Below are 14,846 nucleotides of genomic sequence, written 5' to 3'. Positions count from 1 at the left end.
GGAGAATGTCTCGGCCCCGTGGAATCTCAATTGTGGGGTTCCACAGGGGTCGATCATCTCCCCAATGCTGTTTAACATCTTCATGAGGCCGCTGGGCGGGGTCATCAGAGGGTGTGGGGCATCGTGTCACCAGTACGCTGATGACACACAGCTCTACATCTCTTTTACTCCAACTTCAGTGGATGCCGTCCAGTCCCTTCAGCGCTGCCTGGACACCGTACTGGAATGGATGCAGTCAAATGGATTGAGGCTGAACCCGGACAAGACGGAGGTCTTGAGGGTGGGTGGCCCTCCCGTCCGCGGCATAGGTGACTCCCTTTCTTTTGGAGGGACGACCCTTGCCGCAAAGAGTGAGGTCCGCAGCTTGGGGATACATCTGGACCCGGCGCTAACCATGGAAACCCAGGTGGCGTCCGTGGTCCGCTCTGCCTATTTTCATCTATGGCTGATTGCCCAGCTGCGGCCATATCTTGATCGGGGGGCCCTCACTACTCTAGTCCACGCACTCGTAATCTCGAGACTAGACCATTGTAACGCACTCTACATGGGGCTGCCTTTGAGGCTCTTGCGGAAACTCCAGATGGTCCAGAATGCAGCAGCCAGGCTTATTAGTGGGGTGAGAAAATATCAGCACATCTCCCCCACTCTGGCTGCGCTGCACTGGTTACCTATTCGTTTCCGCATTGACTTCAAAGTATTAATGATTACATATAAAGCCCTAAACGGTTTGGGACCTCAATATTTGGCAGATCGCCTCTTCCCACCCAGATCTACCCGAGTCACCCGACATAGCCAGCAGGGACGGCTGAGGGGACTGACGCCGAGGGAGGCCCGGAAGGAGAAAACAAGAAACCGGGCCTTCTCGGCAGTTGCCCCTCGGCTGTGGAACACACCTCCCACTGAAATTCGGCTGGCACCCTCGCTGGGTGTGTTCAAAAACCAATTAAAAACATGGTTATTCAGACAGGCCTTCCCCCCAGTCACCTAAGTTCCTTCCCCTTTTTTCTGGTTCTTAATGTTGCCATCTTGGATAATATTAATTATAATTATTATGTTAGTTATTTTTCTACATTGTTTTAATGTTTTTTAATGTTTCTAAGCCGCCCCGAGTAGACGTTGTCTAGAGGAGCGGGGTAGAAATTGAATAAATAAATAATAAATAAATAAAATAAATATGGTGGCTGAGAAGGAGCACTGGGTTCTTTCATCTGTGCGGATGGGCTAAGAGGCTGTGCTCAAACCCCCCTGCCGTGTAGCGCAGTCAGGTTTCCCCTCTCTGGTGGAGAGAGTCTGAGGCAACCTGTTCTCCAGAGCTGTCTTAGCCTTCTGCTCCTCGCAAGCCCGTGTAGCGAGTCGTACAGCCCTTCCTGCAGGCGTCTCGGTGTGACCCAGACCTCTAGTTGGAATCCGTGCCCCACCTCCGCTGTCCAGCCTCTTCTGTTTAACCTGCAGGGTTTTGTCCTCACCCTCAAGATAGAATGCTAGTCCTTTTAGCTAAAAAAAGAGAAAAGACATCCAGGTTCCCAGAGTTAGATCAATACCCTTTTGGACAATATCCTTGTGAGTGAGGTTATGCCAGTTGTGATGATATCGGGTGGAAGACAGTCTGTAACTCCTCCTCCTCCTCTCAGCCCACAGACTCGAGGTAGCCCTCTCAGCTGACCTTCTGATCTGCACATGGGACTGTTAAAAGCCGGATGGGTCCAATTAGACCTGACAGAAGAGGGAAAGGCTGACCTGAGATCTGGGTGGGAGAGGAAAGGAGAGCCGCCCTTGTTCCCCAGGTGTCCTTCCCAGGTTCCTCCATCCAGCATCAGGGCAGGGCAGGGGTGGTGCCTTCCTCCACAGGAACTCCCTCAATATCAGCAGGGTCTCTGCCCTCTGCCTCCTCAGTTTACCTCATGCAGGGCCACTGGGGCAGAATGGGACCGATGGGGGCATACCACTCCCGCTGTGATCCAGCACACCTGCATACTAGAGCTTATGGAACAGGCCTTCGCTGTTGTGTTTAGATGCCTGAGACTTCACACATGCATGAAGAGGCACGGGTGCTGCTGGATGTGTCAGCGATTGTGGGTCTGTCTCTACATTCCACCAGGCCCACGCGTGGGGCAGATCACCGTGCAGACCTGGTGTCCAACGCCACGCCAGCGAGGATGATCTGAAGACAGTGAATCACGAGTCCCTTCCCTTGTCATGATCAGATCCTCTCCTACTGAAATTTGGACTCTGCAGAACGGTACCCCCTGGGCAGGGAGGAAGGGCCTATTATTAGGGCTGTCCCTTGAAGACTGATGGCTCCCTATTGGTTTCCAAAATGTCCTAGTGGTTAGAAGGTCATCACAAGGAGATCACGCAAAGCAGACCCTCTTCCCGGATCTTGCCCTCACTCAATAAGCCCCCATAAACTCGCCTCCAACCCCAGCCATCTCCTGCCTGATTTAGGGGCCCTGCTCTGAAAGGCAGCAAAAGCCGGCCTGCGCAAAAGGGGACAGGATGGAATCCAGCTCCTGTCCAGGTGGCCTGAGACTGGACGTCTTCCAGGAAGGTCTCCAAACCTGGACAAAGGGAGAGATGAGTTTTCCCTCAGGGCCTGCTGTGGGATTTCAACTGAGAAGGGGAAGGGGTTGGCGAGTTTTAGTAGCTGCTCATTTAAAAAATTCCTCATCGGCCACATTTACGGTTTCCACCCCAAGGCAATTGATGCCACGTGGAGGAAGAAGGGAGGGGCCTTGGATGCCAAGACTCTTTGCATGAATGTGGTTCCTAACTCAGACAGGACCTTCCACACCTGGCTCAGTATTGAGTCTGACCCTGAGGAGTGCAACTAATATCTTTGCACCATGGAGCACGACAGCCTGCTCAGGGATCCTGACCCAGCTGTGGAGAAACCTGGTAAGAACCTGGAAGGGACGAGGAGGAAGGCAAGTTGAAGGCCAGTATCTCGTGGGAGGGGTGTCTCTTGTACACTTGGTTGCAGAACTGGATGTGCCATAAGCCATGCAATGGACACACACCTTGAACGGAGAAAATGATTACCTGTCTGAAGTAAATGGAACAGGATCCTGGGCTAGGACATTCAGGATGGCTCTGTGGATGGGAATACCAGAAAAGCACAGAAGGTGGATCAGAATGAAGGTCATCTTTCTGGCCCTCGCATTTGGTCCAGGCAGTAATCAGCCACCAGCCCCAGTGGGAAACCCATCAGAAGGGAGGGCGGGCAGGTGGTTACACGCCCAGTCCAAAATCCTGTTCCTTAGTGTAGTAAAGTGCACTCAAGGAGGCGCCTTGAATCCCTGAGGAATTCAGTAATTCAGCTCATCCAAAAATTCCTCTGACAAGCCTACTCTAAATGCAACTTATTGTAGCAGGGCACCAAGAGAAACTGCCTTTCAATCAATAGAGTTTATGAAGAAGTTGATTCCCTAAATCACAGTTAATTCAGTGGTCATACTCTAGCAGGATTTACTATACTAAGCAACTGGGTGTTAGCCTGTGGATCATATACCACAACAAGTGGTATTGGTCAGTTTACAACCTAATCATTAACCGCCATCCTGACTGGTGAGGGTGGATGCCGCCAAACCACTCTGAATTTATTTCCATGCAACCATACAAGCAATCACTGCATCTTGTGGTCAAGTTGTGCCTGTTCTTCCCACTCCATCTGACGGGAAGGGGGTCTCCAACTGTGTGGGCATCTTGAGAAAACTTTCTGCCCAGCTGTGGCCCACAGAAGGCCTTTGCTGGGTGTGGGGCTGAGGGTGGGGGAGGCAGGCTGGTCCTCTGAAGGGCACCACTAGCATCATCAAGGAGATTCTACAGTTCATCAATGTTGTCACCACTGGAAGACAACTGACCTACCGGGGTCCTGCCAAAGGCCGTCTCTGAGAGGTTGGTCCATCTCTCCCTTTCACTATTCAGCAAGCATGCCTCTCTCCTCCCTGATCTTTCTCCTCTACTTTCTAACCTCTTTCTCTCCCCAACAGGAGGGTTTCTCCGGTCTTCTCTCTGTCTCCTTTCTGCCTCTCATGAGGTTGTGAAGGTATAGAGGATCGAAGTGAGCCGGCCGCAAAGATCACAGTGGAGGACAGTAACAAAGGAAAAGAACAGGGGGATAGCAGTGAAAGTGGAGATGAAAAGGGAAAGGAGTTGACAGGGGGAGAGGGGCAGGGGAAGTTGGAAGTGTGCTTGGCTGAGGGAGAGTGGGAGGAGCAGGAGGTTAAGGTGGGAGAGGAATATAAAGATGAGGAGGGAGTGGTTTGGTGTAGTTCCGTTGTAAGGGAGTATGAAAGAAAGAAGCGGGAAGAACGAAGGAGGCCATTTGAGAAGGTCCGAGATCAAGGACTTTTAAAGGATTTCCCAAACCTGAAGGTGGGAGGACTATTGCCCAACCCTCCGATTCCCCCTGATATCCCTAAGAGTGTGGCAGCTCGTGAGTGGAACGTGATAGTGACACCGCGTGAGGCAGAACTACAGCGCAAACGGGAGAACTTGACAGCTCGGTTTCCGATTAGAGGGGGTGGATAAGACATGCTGTGGGATGATCTGTGCGAGGAGGAGCCTCCCACCCCCTCAACTGGCGCCCAAGGGACCTTATGGGGGGGGCACGCCATTAACTCCGTGGGACTATAATCAAAGTTTGATTGATGTTGAGAATGGCCAGTTGCCTATGTTGGAACCGTTATTATCGTTTAAGAATGTGCTGGTGGATGTAGGAGAAAAATAAAGTTCCTGATGTTAAAGTTATAAAGATTCAGTCATTGGTAATTCCCGCCGAAATGGATGGGTCGCCTAAGGAGAACAACGAACATTCTCCAGAGGTATCATCAAGTTCTCCCACTGTTTGGTCCAGGGATTCTCCATTCATATCCACTTCCAGCCTTGTGGTAATATCCTCTCCTTCTTTTGCCGTTCTACCTCTCCAGCTTCCACTGTCTCCCTCCTTGATGGTTCCCCAAGATATATTTCTCTTCCCTCCTCCTGTCTTATTCCTTTCTTTTTCTCCTGCACCTCCGCTGCTACCCTAATATTCCTTTACCTAGTCGATCCTTTCCTCTGATGGACCTTCTGCTTCCCTCACTGTAACTTCCATCTTAGACACCCCTGGCTCTTTATTTCCAGGCTCTCCCATCTCTTCATTGGCCTAAACCTTTGATTCTTCACCCAGAACTATCTCCATCCTCCTGGTTTTCTCTGTGACCCGTCTCATCTCTCTTTCTGTTCTCCCCAAGGAGGTGTCACTTCTCTGACAGGTCATATGTTATGTCTCTGGGGCTCCATGGGCTTCTTCCTCCTCTTCTCAGGAAAGGATGGCACTCCAGTCAGGATGGGTTCAGCTCGACTTTCTCGGTCACATAGACAGCCAGTGACAAGGTGTTTGAAGCTCATCTGGGTATCTCATAGGAAGTCTTTTCATTGTTGCAGTGATTACAGGCAATTCCAGAACTTGTTAATTCTGTACAAATTCATTTATTTATATCATTTTAGATTCCATACTTAAATACACTAAATGAAAAAAAAAGTAAGGCACTCTTACAGGCGTGAGGAAAACTGTCGGTAGAGATCTTTAAATCCAAACATCATGCAGGTATGCAAAAACTGCAGGCTCACTTAAAATACATCCTTGCACCATGTAAAAAGACGCAGCAACTTAAATTTGGATAATAGGGAAAATTTAAGGCGTGTTTGAATCTAAAATCCAAACACATTGAAACACTGGTGCTCATAATCTGGAAAGACAGAATACATGGTCAGAACACTTCAAACTTCCTACGAATACAATGATAAAAATAAAAAAAACCTTTATTATTTTCAATGAAAGACATGCAAAAATATTTAAAATTTAAAAATAAATGTATACAACGTAAAAAAAGAGCACTATTTGGCTATATGTGTGCTGTTAAGAAACAGATAATTTTGTTCTCACCCAGCCGTTTGTAAAATCCATTAGTGGCTGTCATTGCCACACTGTTATCTTTCGGCTCTTCCAAGGAATTTTTACCTAGCATCATGAAATCAAATATCTGTTTCTCCATTCCTTTCTAATAACACTTTGTGTGAGATCTCTCCCAATTTTTATATTCCTTTATTCTGGATCAGTCAGAAAAAACAAATCTTCTCAAGGCTTAGATTTTCCAGTGTCTGAGAAACTCAGATGTTAAGGATCAAAGGATTTGGTCACCTCTGACCCAGTGCAGTCCAGGGCCTGAAGAGACAAGAGCTTGAAAAACCAAACTTTACAACAATCCCTGCCATTACAAAGCAGACTACAGTACTTTCAATAAACTAACATAGAAGTGCCTAGTTCTTCATAAATAATATTCTCTCTCTGTGTGTGTATATGTTTTACTTAATTTGTTTTACTTAATTTTTATAAACATACATACATACATATACATACATATACATATATATATATATATACACACATACATATATATATACACACACACACACACATATGCATACATACATATATATAATGTTTGTTTATAAAAATTAAGTAAAACAAATTCATTGACAACCTCTTTAAAATTCAATTACTATTATTTAGGAGGACAAAGCCTTCTAAAACAAATGACAGCTTCTCACTCTTCACTATAGTGGGGTCTTGACTTACGAACTTAATCTGTATTGGAAGGTGGTTTGTAGGTCGAAAAGTTTGTAGGTCGAATTTGCATTTCCCATAGAAATACATTGAAAACCATTTAATCCGTATCTGCTCTTTTCCGTCCATAGAAACTAATGGGAAGCTGCTATTCCGCCTTCTGCCACTAGAGGGGGATATTTTTCCTTTTCCCCCTTAGGTTAAGGAAAGGAGGGGGGAGGCAGGGAACAGTTTGCAAAGCACTTCTGAAACGAAGCAAATTTTAAAGCATGTTTTAAAACATGTTGTGCTGATTTTTTCAGCACAAAGACACACAGGCAGGCTTTTTAGGTGCTGAGCAAGCCTCCCCAAGCCTCTTCAGAGCCAGCAGATTAGCTGATAGGTGGGGAGAAAAGAGGGCGGGGGGGGAGAGGAAAGCACAAAATGGCTTCCAGGCTCCATTCTGGTGTGGGATTTTATCTGTTTCCTGCTGCTTGGGGGCTACCATGGCCTGGTAAGTATCTATCTTTTAATTATTTTCAAGTTTCTGACCTTTCCCCCCCCTCCAGAAGCCTCTAAGAGGAGGGAGGGGGCACTTTTTCCCTGTTCATAACTAGAGGGAAGTTCGTATGTTGAGTCCTTATTTCCCCTATAGGGTGGGTTCGTAAGTTGAATTGTTCCCAAGTAGGGTCGTTCATAAGTCGAGACCCCACTGTACTTGCTTTTCTTTCATCAGTTAGCCTTAGAACATCATCCTTTTCTCTTTTAACACTAATTTTGTAAAAGCTTCCATAGCACAATATATGCTTATTCTCATTTTTTTAGCGAAAAGTTCCACGTCTGTTTTGTGCTATCTATCTGTTAATTAGCGATAGAAGTGAAACACATCACAAGTGGCACTTCAAAATGCACTCAATTTTTTCTTTTTCTCTCTGTTTTGCATTGAGTCAGCTTTTGTTTGCTTAATCTTTCCACTGGAAACCAGCACAAAACTGAATGAGCTTGTATGCCTAATTTAATTATCAGGAGCTCCTAATAAAGCTCTTTCCACATTCCCTGCATTTCTACGGTTTCTCCCGAGTGTGAAACCTTTGATGTAATCTAAGGACATCACTGTGACTAAAGCCCTTTCCACATTCAAAGTATTTATGTAGTTTCCCCCTAGTGTGAGTTCTTTCATGTGACCTAAGGACACGGGGACGTGGTGCTGCTGCGAGTTAAACCGCAGAAGCCTTTGTGCTGTAAAGTCTGTAGATCTTCAGCTGTAAGATAGAATCCATGTGATGGACTGAGCTTGTCCCAGCCCCAGCCATCCGAGCGGTTCGAAAGCATGCAAATGTGAGTAGATAAATAGGGACCACCTCGGTGGGAAGGTAACAGCAGTCTGTGTCTAAGTCCCACTAGCCATGTGGCCATGGAAGATTGTCTTCCAACAAATACTGGCTATATGCCTGGGAAACAGGGATGAGCACCGCCCCCTATAGTCGAATACGACTGGACAAAATTGTCAAGGGGAACCTTTACCTGAGGAGACCATTGTTACTAAAGCTCTTTCCACATTCCATACATTTATGTGGTTTTTCCCCAGCGGGAGTTCTTTGATGTAATTTAAAGTGACCACTCTCACTGAAGCTCTTTCCACATTCCATGCAATTATGTGGTTTCTCCCAAGTGTGAGTCCTTTGATGTAACCTAAGGTTTCCATTCCGACTGAAGCTCTTCCTCATTCCATGCATTTATGTGGTCTCTGACCCAGTGTGAGTCCTTTGATGTAACCTAAGGTTTCCACTCCGACTGAAGCTCTTCCTCATTCCATGCATTTATGTGGTCTCTGACCCAGTGTGAGTCCTTTGATGTAACCTAAGGTTTCCACTCCGACTGAAGCTCTTTCCGCATTCCATGCATTTATGTGGTTTCTCCCCAGTGTGAGTCCTTTCATGTTTCCTAAGGTCACCACTGTGACTAAAGCTCTTTCCACATTCCATGCATTTATGTGGCTTCTCCCCAGTGTGAGTCCTTTGATGTAACCTAAGATGACCACTATGACTGAAGCTCTTTCCACATTCCATGCATTTATGTGGTTTCTCCCCAGTGTGAGTCCTTTCATGTTTCCTAAGGTCACCACTGTTACTGAAGCTCTTTCCACATTCCATGCATTTATGTGGCTTCTCCCCAGTGTGAGTCCTTTGATGTAACCTAAGATGACCACTATGACTGAAGCTCTTTCCACATTCCATGCATTTATGTGGTTTCTCCCCAGTGTGAGTCCTTTCATGTGACCTAAGGCTACTACTGTAACTAAAGCTCTTTCCACATTCCATGCATTTATGTGGCTTCTCCCCAGTGTGAGTCCTTTGATGTAACCTAAGGTTACCACTGTGACTAAAGCTCTTTCCACATTCCATGCATTTATGTGGCTTCTCCCCAGTGTGAGTCCTTTGATGTAACCTAAGGTTACCACTGTGACTAAAGCTCTTTCCACATTCCATGCATTTATGTGGCTTCTCCCCAGTGTGAGTCCTTTGATGTAACCTAAGATGACCACTATGACTGAAGCTCTTTCCACATTCCATGCATTTATGTGGTTTCTCCCCAGTGTGAGTCCTTTCATGTTTCCTAAGGTCACCACGGTTACTGAAGCTCTTTCCACATTCCATGCATTTATGTGGCTTCTCCCCAGTGTGAGTCCTTTGATGTAACCTAAGATGACCACGATGACTGAAGCTCTTTCCGCATTCCATGCATTTATGTGGTTTCTCCCCAGTGTGAGTTCTTTCATGTGACCTAACTTGACAACTCTGACTAAAGCTCTTTCCACATTCCATGCATTTATACGGTTTCTCCCCAGTATGAGTTCTTTCATGTGACCTAAGGCTACTACTGTAACTAAAGCTCTTTCCACATTCCATGCATTTATGTGGCTTCTCCCCAGTGTGAGTTCTTTCATGTAACCTAAGGTTACTACTGTGACTAAAGCTCTTTCCACATTCCATGCATTTATGTGGCTTCTCCCCAGTGTGAGTCCTTTGATGCAACCTAAGGTTACCACTGTGACTAAAGCTCTTTCCACATTCCATGCATTTATGTGGTTTCTCCCCAGTGTGAGTCCTCTGATGTAACCTAAGGACACCACTCTGACTGAAGCTCTTTCCACATTCCATGCATTTATGTGGCTTCTCCCCAGTGTGAGTCCTTTGATGTAACCTAAGGTTTCCACTCCGACTGAAGCTCTTTCCGCATTCCATGCATTTATGTGGTTTCTCCCCAGTGTGAGTCCTTTCATGTTTCCTAAGGTCACCACTGTGACTAAAGCTCTTTCCACATTCCATGCATTTATGTGGCTTCTCCCCAGTGTGAGTCCTTTGATGTAACCTAAGATGACCACTATGACTGAAGCTCTTTCCACATTCCATGCATTTATGTGGCTTCTCCCCAGTGTGAGTCCTTTGATGTAACCTAAGATGACCACGATGACTGAAGCTCTTTCCACATTCCAAGCATTTATGTGGTTTCTCCCCAATGTGAGTTCTTTGATGTGACCTAAGTTTACTACTCTGACTGAAGCTCTTTCCACATTCCATAAATGGATAAATTTTGTCCCCTGCATCTGTTCCTTGATGTCTACTGAGGTGACATGCATTTACGTGGTTTCTCTCCTGCATCAGTCCTTTCATGTAAAGTCCATGCCTGCCCATTCCTATTTTCAATTCTTTGTTTTCTTGCTTGATTGTGAGTTCCAGCCCAGGTTTTTCCGGACGTTGCTTGGCAATTTTCCTCCTGTTCATCATCATCTTTTAGATTAGAGAAAGAAGAGAAACAATTACTTCCAAAATCTGCACGAATAAGGAATGATGTGTTCGGGCTCCGCCTGAGTCACAGAGTAGGAAGGAAAAAAAGCCAAAAAGGTGAGGGAAGAGAAGCAGGGAGGAGGTGATGCCAGACTGGAAGTTTGAGGTTGGATTGGCTCTTCAGTGAGGGACCATATGGAGGGAGTAGTCATGAAGGGAGGATCATTTCCACACCTACGTAAGTACATTGAATTCAAAATATATTAACTTTTTTCCTTCTCAAATTCTACCCAATGATTGTACTTAAGTTTCCATTAAATTAGAAAGGAACTTCTCAATGTTGATTAAAGAGGAAACAAATAACTCAATTAAAGGATTTTTTAAAGCAAAAATGAATAACCGGGGGGAAAGGACAGTGTTGGAAAGCAAGTGTAAAAGTAGATGAATGCAGCTGAAGTTAGTGGTAGATGCCGGGAACTGACAAAGTCTGCAGAGATTATTAGTCAGAGGGCGAAGAGACAGGACAGGTCCACGAAAGGGATGGGATGTAGAATTTATAAAATGCTATTAGGGGTAGAGAATCATCAGGAATTTCTGAAAACAGGATAGGAAGCAGATTGGTCAAGGAAATAGATAGTTAGTATAATCTTAGAACTGCAGAGTTAGAAGAGAATGAACTCCCAACTTCTGGCTCCGGAGTTAGGTACTTAAACCAATGTGTATGGAAAGGGGGGAGGGAAGAATGTGAAAAACCACACCTGTGAGAATAGAAGCAAACATTTAAACATTGAAATTCAGAAGGTATTTGACCTCAGCTGAATTAAATACAGTATTACAAATTCTAAATACTGCATATTACAGTAGTACCTCGGTTTATGAAACCAATGTGTCCTCCAGGACATTACATCATGCAAAAAAAAAAAAAAAACAAACATAAACCAGAATGTGGATTGCCATAGTGATGGTGGTGGTGCTACAAACCTCCAGGCACACGGAAAGTTCCTTCACAAAGTGAAAGAAACAGGGAAAAAGACATTTAAACAGGCATTATTTTGAACTGATTTCCGTTTGTAAACCAGAAATTATGTAAACCAAGGTGTACATAAAATGAGATACTACTGTACCTCAAATGTCTTGATCTTGGAAGTGCTACCTATTAAATGCACAGGGCCAGCTATCTCTATCTATCTATCTATCTATCTATCTATCTATCTATCTATCTATCTATCTATCTATCTATCTATCTATCTATCTATCTATCTATCTATCTATCTATCTATCTATCTATCTATCTATCTATCTATTTAATTTATACCCCCCATCTAGAGCAGTCTACTCTGGCAGCTAATATTAAAAAAGGAGTAAAAAGAATATAATAAAATAAAAAACAACGATAGTAATATAGTTCAAGATGGAGGAAAAAAATTCAAGTGATGACAGGAGGGAAAGCCTGCCTAAAGAGCCAGGTCTTACGTTTGCTCTTAAAAACACCCAGCGAAGGAGCCACTCAGATCTCGAAAGGGAGACTGTTCCAAAGGCGAGGGGCCACCGCTGAGAAGGCCCTGTTTCTTGTTCTTTCTCTCTGGACCTCGTTCTGCGTTAGGCCCTTCAGCCACCCTTCCTGGCTAGAATGAGTGATTCGGGTAGATCTAGCTGGAAGGAGGCGTTATGTTAGATATCGAGGTCCTGAACCATTTAGGGCTTTATATCATCTTTAACGCTTTGAAAACAATGCGGAAATGAATGGGCAGCCAATGCAAGGCAACCAGAGTGGGGGAAATATGCTGATATTTTCTTGTCCCACTCAGAAGTCTGGCCGCCACATTATGCACCATTTGAAGCTTCCGCATCAATCTCAAAGGTAGTCCCATGTAGAGCGCATTGAAGTATTCTAATCTTGAGATTACAAGCACATGGACCAGAGTGGTGAGCGCCCCAACGTCAAGATAAGGAAGCTGGGCAATCTGCCACAGATGGAAATAGGCAGAGCGGACCACAGATGCCACCTGGGTTTCCATGATGAGCGCCAGATCCAGATGGACCCCCAAGCTGCGAACCTCACTCTTCGCGGTGAGAGTCACTCCCCCAAAAGAGAGGGAGTTTCACAAACCACCAATGGAAGGGCAACCCATCCTCAGGACCTCCGTCTTGTCCGGGTTTAGCCTCAGTCCATTCTCCTGCATCCATTGCAGTACAGCCTCCGGGCAGCGCTGAAGGGACAGAACAGCATCACTGTGATTGGAGAAAAGGAGATGTAGAGCTGGGTGTCATCAGACAAGTGGAGCTCAGGGGTCTCCACATGTGGACGAGACGTGGTGTTAAGAGGAGGGGTTTAGATTGATTTGGCACTCAGGAATTTTTTGGGGACAAGTCGGGCTTGTTCAGTTCCGTGTTCATTCAGTTGAATGAACACGGAACTGAACTGCTGTTGCATAACATTAAAAAGGAAATGTAAGAAAGTAAAGTGGCTGTCCAACGAAGCCTTACAAATAGCAGAGAAGAGAAGGGAAACAAAATGCAAGGGAGATAGGGAAAGGTACAGAAAATTGAATGCTGACTTCGAAAGAATAGCAAGGAGAGACAGGAGGGCCTTCTTAAATGAACAGTGCAAAGAAACAGAGGAAATTAATAGAAAAGGAAAAATCAGAGATCTGTTCAAGAAATTGGAGATATTAAAGGAGATATTTTGGGCAAAGATGGACATGATAAAGGACAAAAAATTGTAGGGACCTAACAGAAGCAGGAGGGACGCGGTTTAGCCCACAGTAGTGGTGCTGTGGGCTAAACCGCAGAAGCCTGTGCTGCAGGGTCAGAAGACCAAGCAGTCGCAAGATTGAATCCACGTGACGGAGTGAGCGCCCGTCACTTGTCCCAGCTCCCGCCAACCTAGCGGTTCGAAACCATGTAAAAAATGCGAGTAGATTAATAGGGACCACCACGGTGTGAAGGTAACTGCATTCCGTGTCTAAGTTGCACTGGACTTGTGACCACGGAACCTTTACCTTTACCTTTAACAGAAGCAGAGGAACTAGAGACCAAATTGCTAACATGCGCTGAATTATGGAGAAAGCCAGAGAGTTCCAGAAAAACATATACTTCTGCTTCATTGGCTACGCAAAAGCCTTTGACTGTGTGCACCACAGCAAACTATGGCAGGTTCTTAAAGAAATGGGAGTGCCTGACCACCTTATCTATCTCCTGAGAAATCTATACATGGGACAGGAAGCAACAGTTAGAACTGAACATGGAACTACTGATTGGGTCATAATTGGGAAAGAAGTACGACAAGGCTGTATATTGTCCCCCGGCTTATTTTACTTATATGCAGAATACATCATGAGCTAATTCCTTGTCCTGCAAGGCAATCGTCTAGGGACAACACTGTATATTATCAACTAGACACAGTGAAAGGGGGAAGATGGCAGTACAGGAAAAAATTAACAAAGAAGCTTCAGGCAGCTGTGAGGCTCCCAAAGTGGAAGCCATGGTTGGAGTGCCGCTGCTCCCGAAGAATAGCAGCCAAACCCAGACTTCCCCCCCACCATCCCCACCGCGACGGGAGGAGAAAGGAGTGGAAACCCCTGATTGGGGAGCAGAATGCAGCGGAACCCTTACCCTGAGCAAGGGGGTAGATACCCGGGACCTAGAAGAGGAAGTGAAAGGGTTAAAGATTACCCGCGAAACGGGACGGATTCAGGCGGGAAAAAGAGGGGAGGAGATAGAAGCAGGGATGGGGGATATAAGGGGGAAGACCCGGGATATTCCAGGCGGTTGGGAGTGGGTGTGGATGGAGGACCCCTGGACCCACAAATGGGAGCAGGTAGAGTACCCCATGAGGAGGCAGAGAGGCGACGGCAACTGGGGCTGAAACCTCGCCCGTCGTACTGGGGAGAGACGGAGGCGAAAGAGTGGCGCAGGAAACTGCGAGAGGAGCGTGAGGCGGTTGCCAGAGAGTTGGAGCGTAAGCGCCAATGGCATATCGCCGAGTTGAGGAAGCTGGGGGGTTACCCGGCCCCTGGGGCTTCACAGTAGGAGAAGGATCATCATGGGACGGCTGGAGTGGAGACGAGGAGACCCTACCCTTAATATCCCTGGACGAAGAAGTGAACCCTGGACCAGAACCTGTGCCGCCTTCAACAGGACCTTGGAATCCAGAGAACTCTAACCCATTTGTACATAGTTTGTGGACTCCTTCCAAGCCGAACCTTGGTCTCCAAACGTCCTTGAACCCCTTCATGGGCATAGTTACTGATGATGTAAAGGTTGAAATAAATACGTTACCGTTTGATATACCTCAAGAGCCTCGTCCGTTTATTGAGGAAAAGACAGCCCACACTTACGAACCCTCACATATTGGCGCCCAACGCGGGGGGCTGTCAGTCCCTCAAGAGTCGGATGGCTGGATACGACAAATAACAGAAGGCCAAGAGGCGCTGATGCGACAACTGGCGGACCAGCAGAAACTGATC

At 46.1% G+C, this 14,846-nt stretch overlaps 2 protein-coding genes and 1 long non-coding RNA gene across 3 annotated transcripts in view; 2 read left to right on the top strand and 1 right to left on the bottom strand.

The window, feature by feature from the left end:
- The window catches only part of LOC110070683 (uncharacterized), a 394,582-nt gene that overhangs the window by 79,045 nt on the left and 300,691 nt on the right, over positions 1 to 14,846 (top strand). The gene's annotated exons all lie outside the window — the stretch shown is intronic.
- Positions 3,721 to 5,875, top strand: LOC144587438 (uncharacterized). Its single transcript, XR_013542596.1, has 2 exons — positions 3,721 to 4,036; positions 4,824 to 5,875. It is a non-coding gene; the product is annotated as an uncharacterized LOC144587438 (long non-coding RNA).
- The window catches only part of LOC140703811 (uncharacterized), a 41,546-nt gene continuing 32,156 nt past the window's right edge, over positions 5,457 to 14,846 (bottom strand). The window contains exon 5 of the mRNA XM_078387995.1: positions 5,457 to 10,045. Coding sequence (XP_078244121.1) covers positions 8,410 to 10,045 — 1,636 coding nt within the window. The 3' untranslated portion in view covers positions 5,457 to 8,409. The remainder of the gene's footprint in view (positions 10,046 to 14,846) is intronic.

The sequence above is a fragment of the Pogona vitticeps genome, chromosome 2, assembly GCF_051106095.1.
Source record: "Pogona vitticeps strain Pit_001003342236 chromosome 2, PviZW2.1, whole genome shotgun sequence".
NCBI classification, from domain to species: domain Eukaryota; kingdom Metazoa; phylum Chordata; class Lepidosauria; order Squamata; family Agamidae; genus Pogona; species Pogona vitticeps.
Note: the sequence above shows the minus strand (reverse complement) of the source record. Positions and strands in the feature narration are given on the sequence as shown.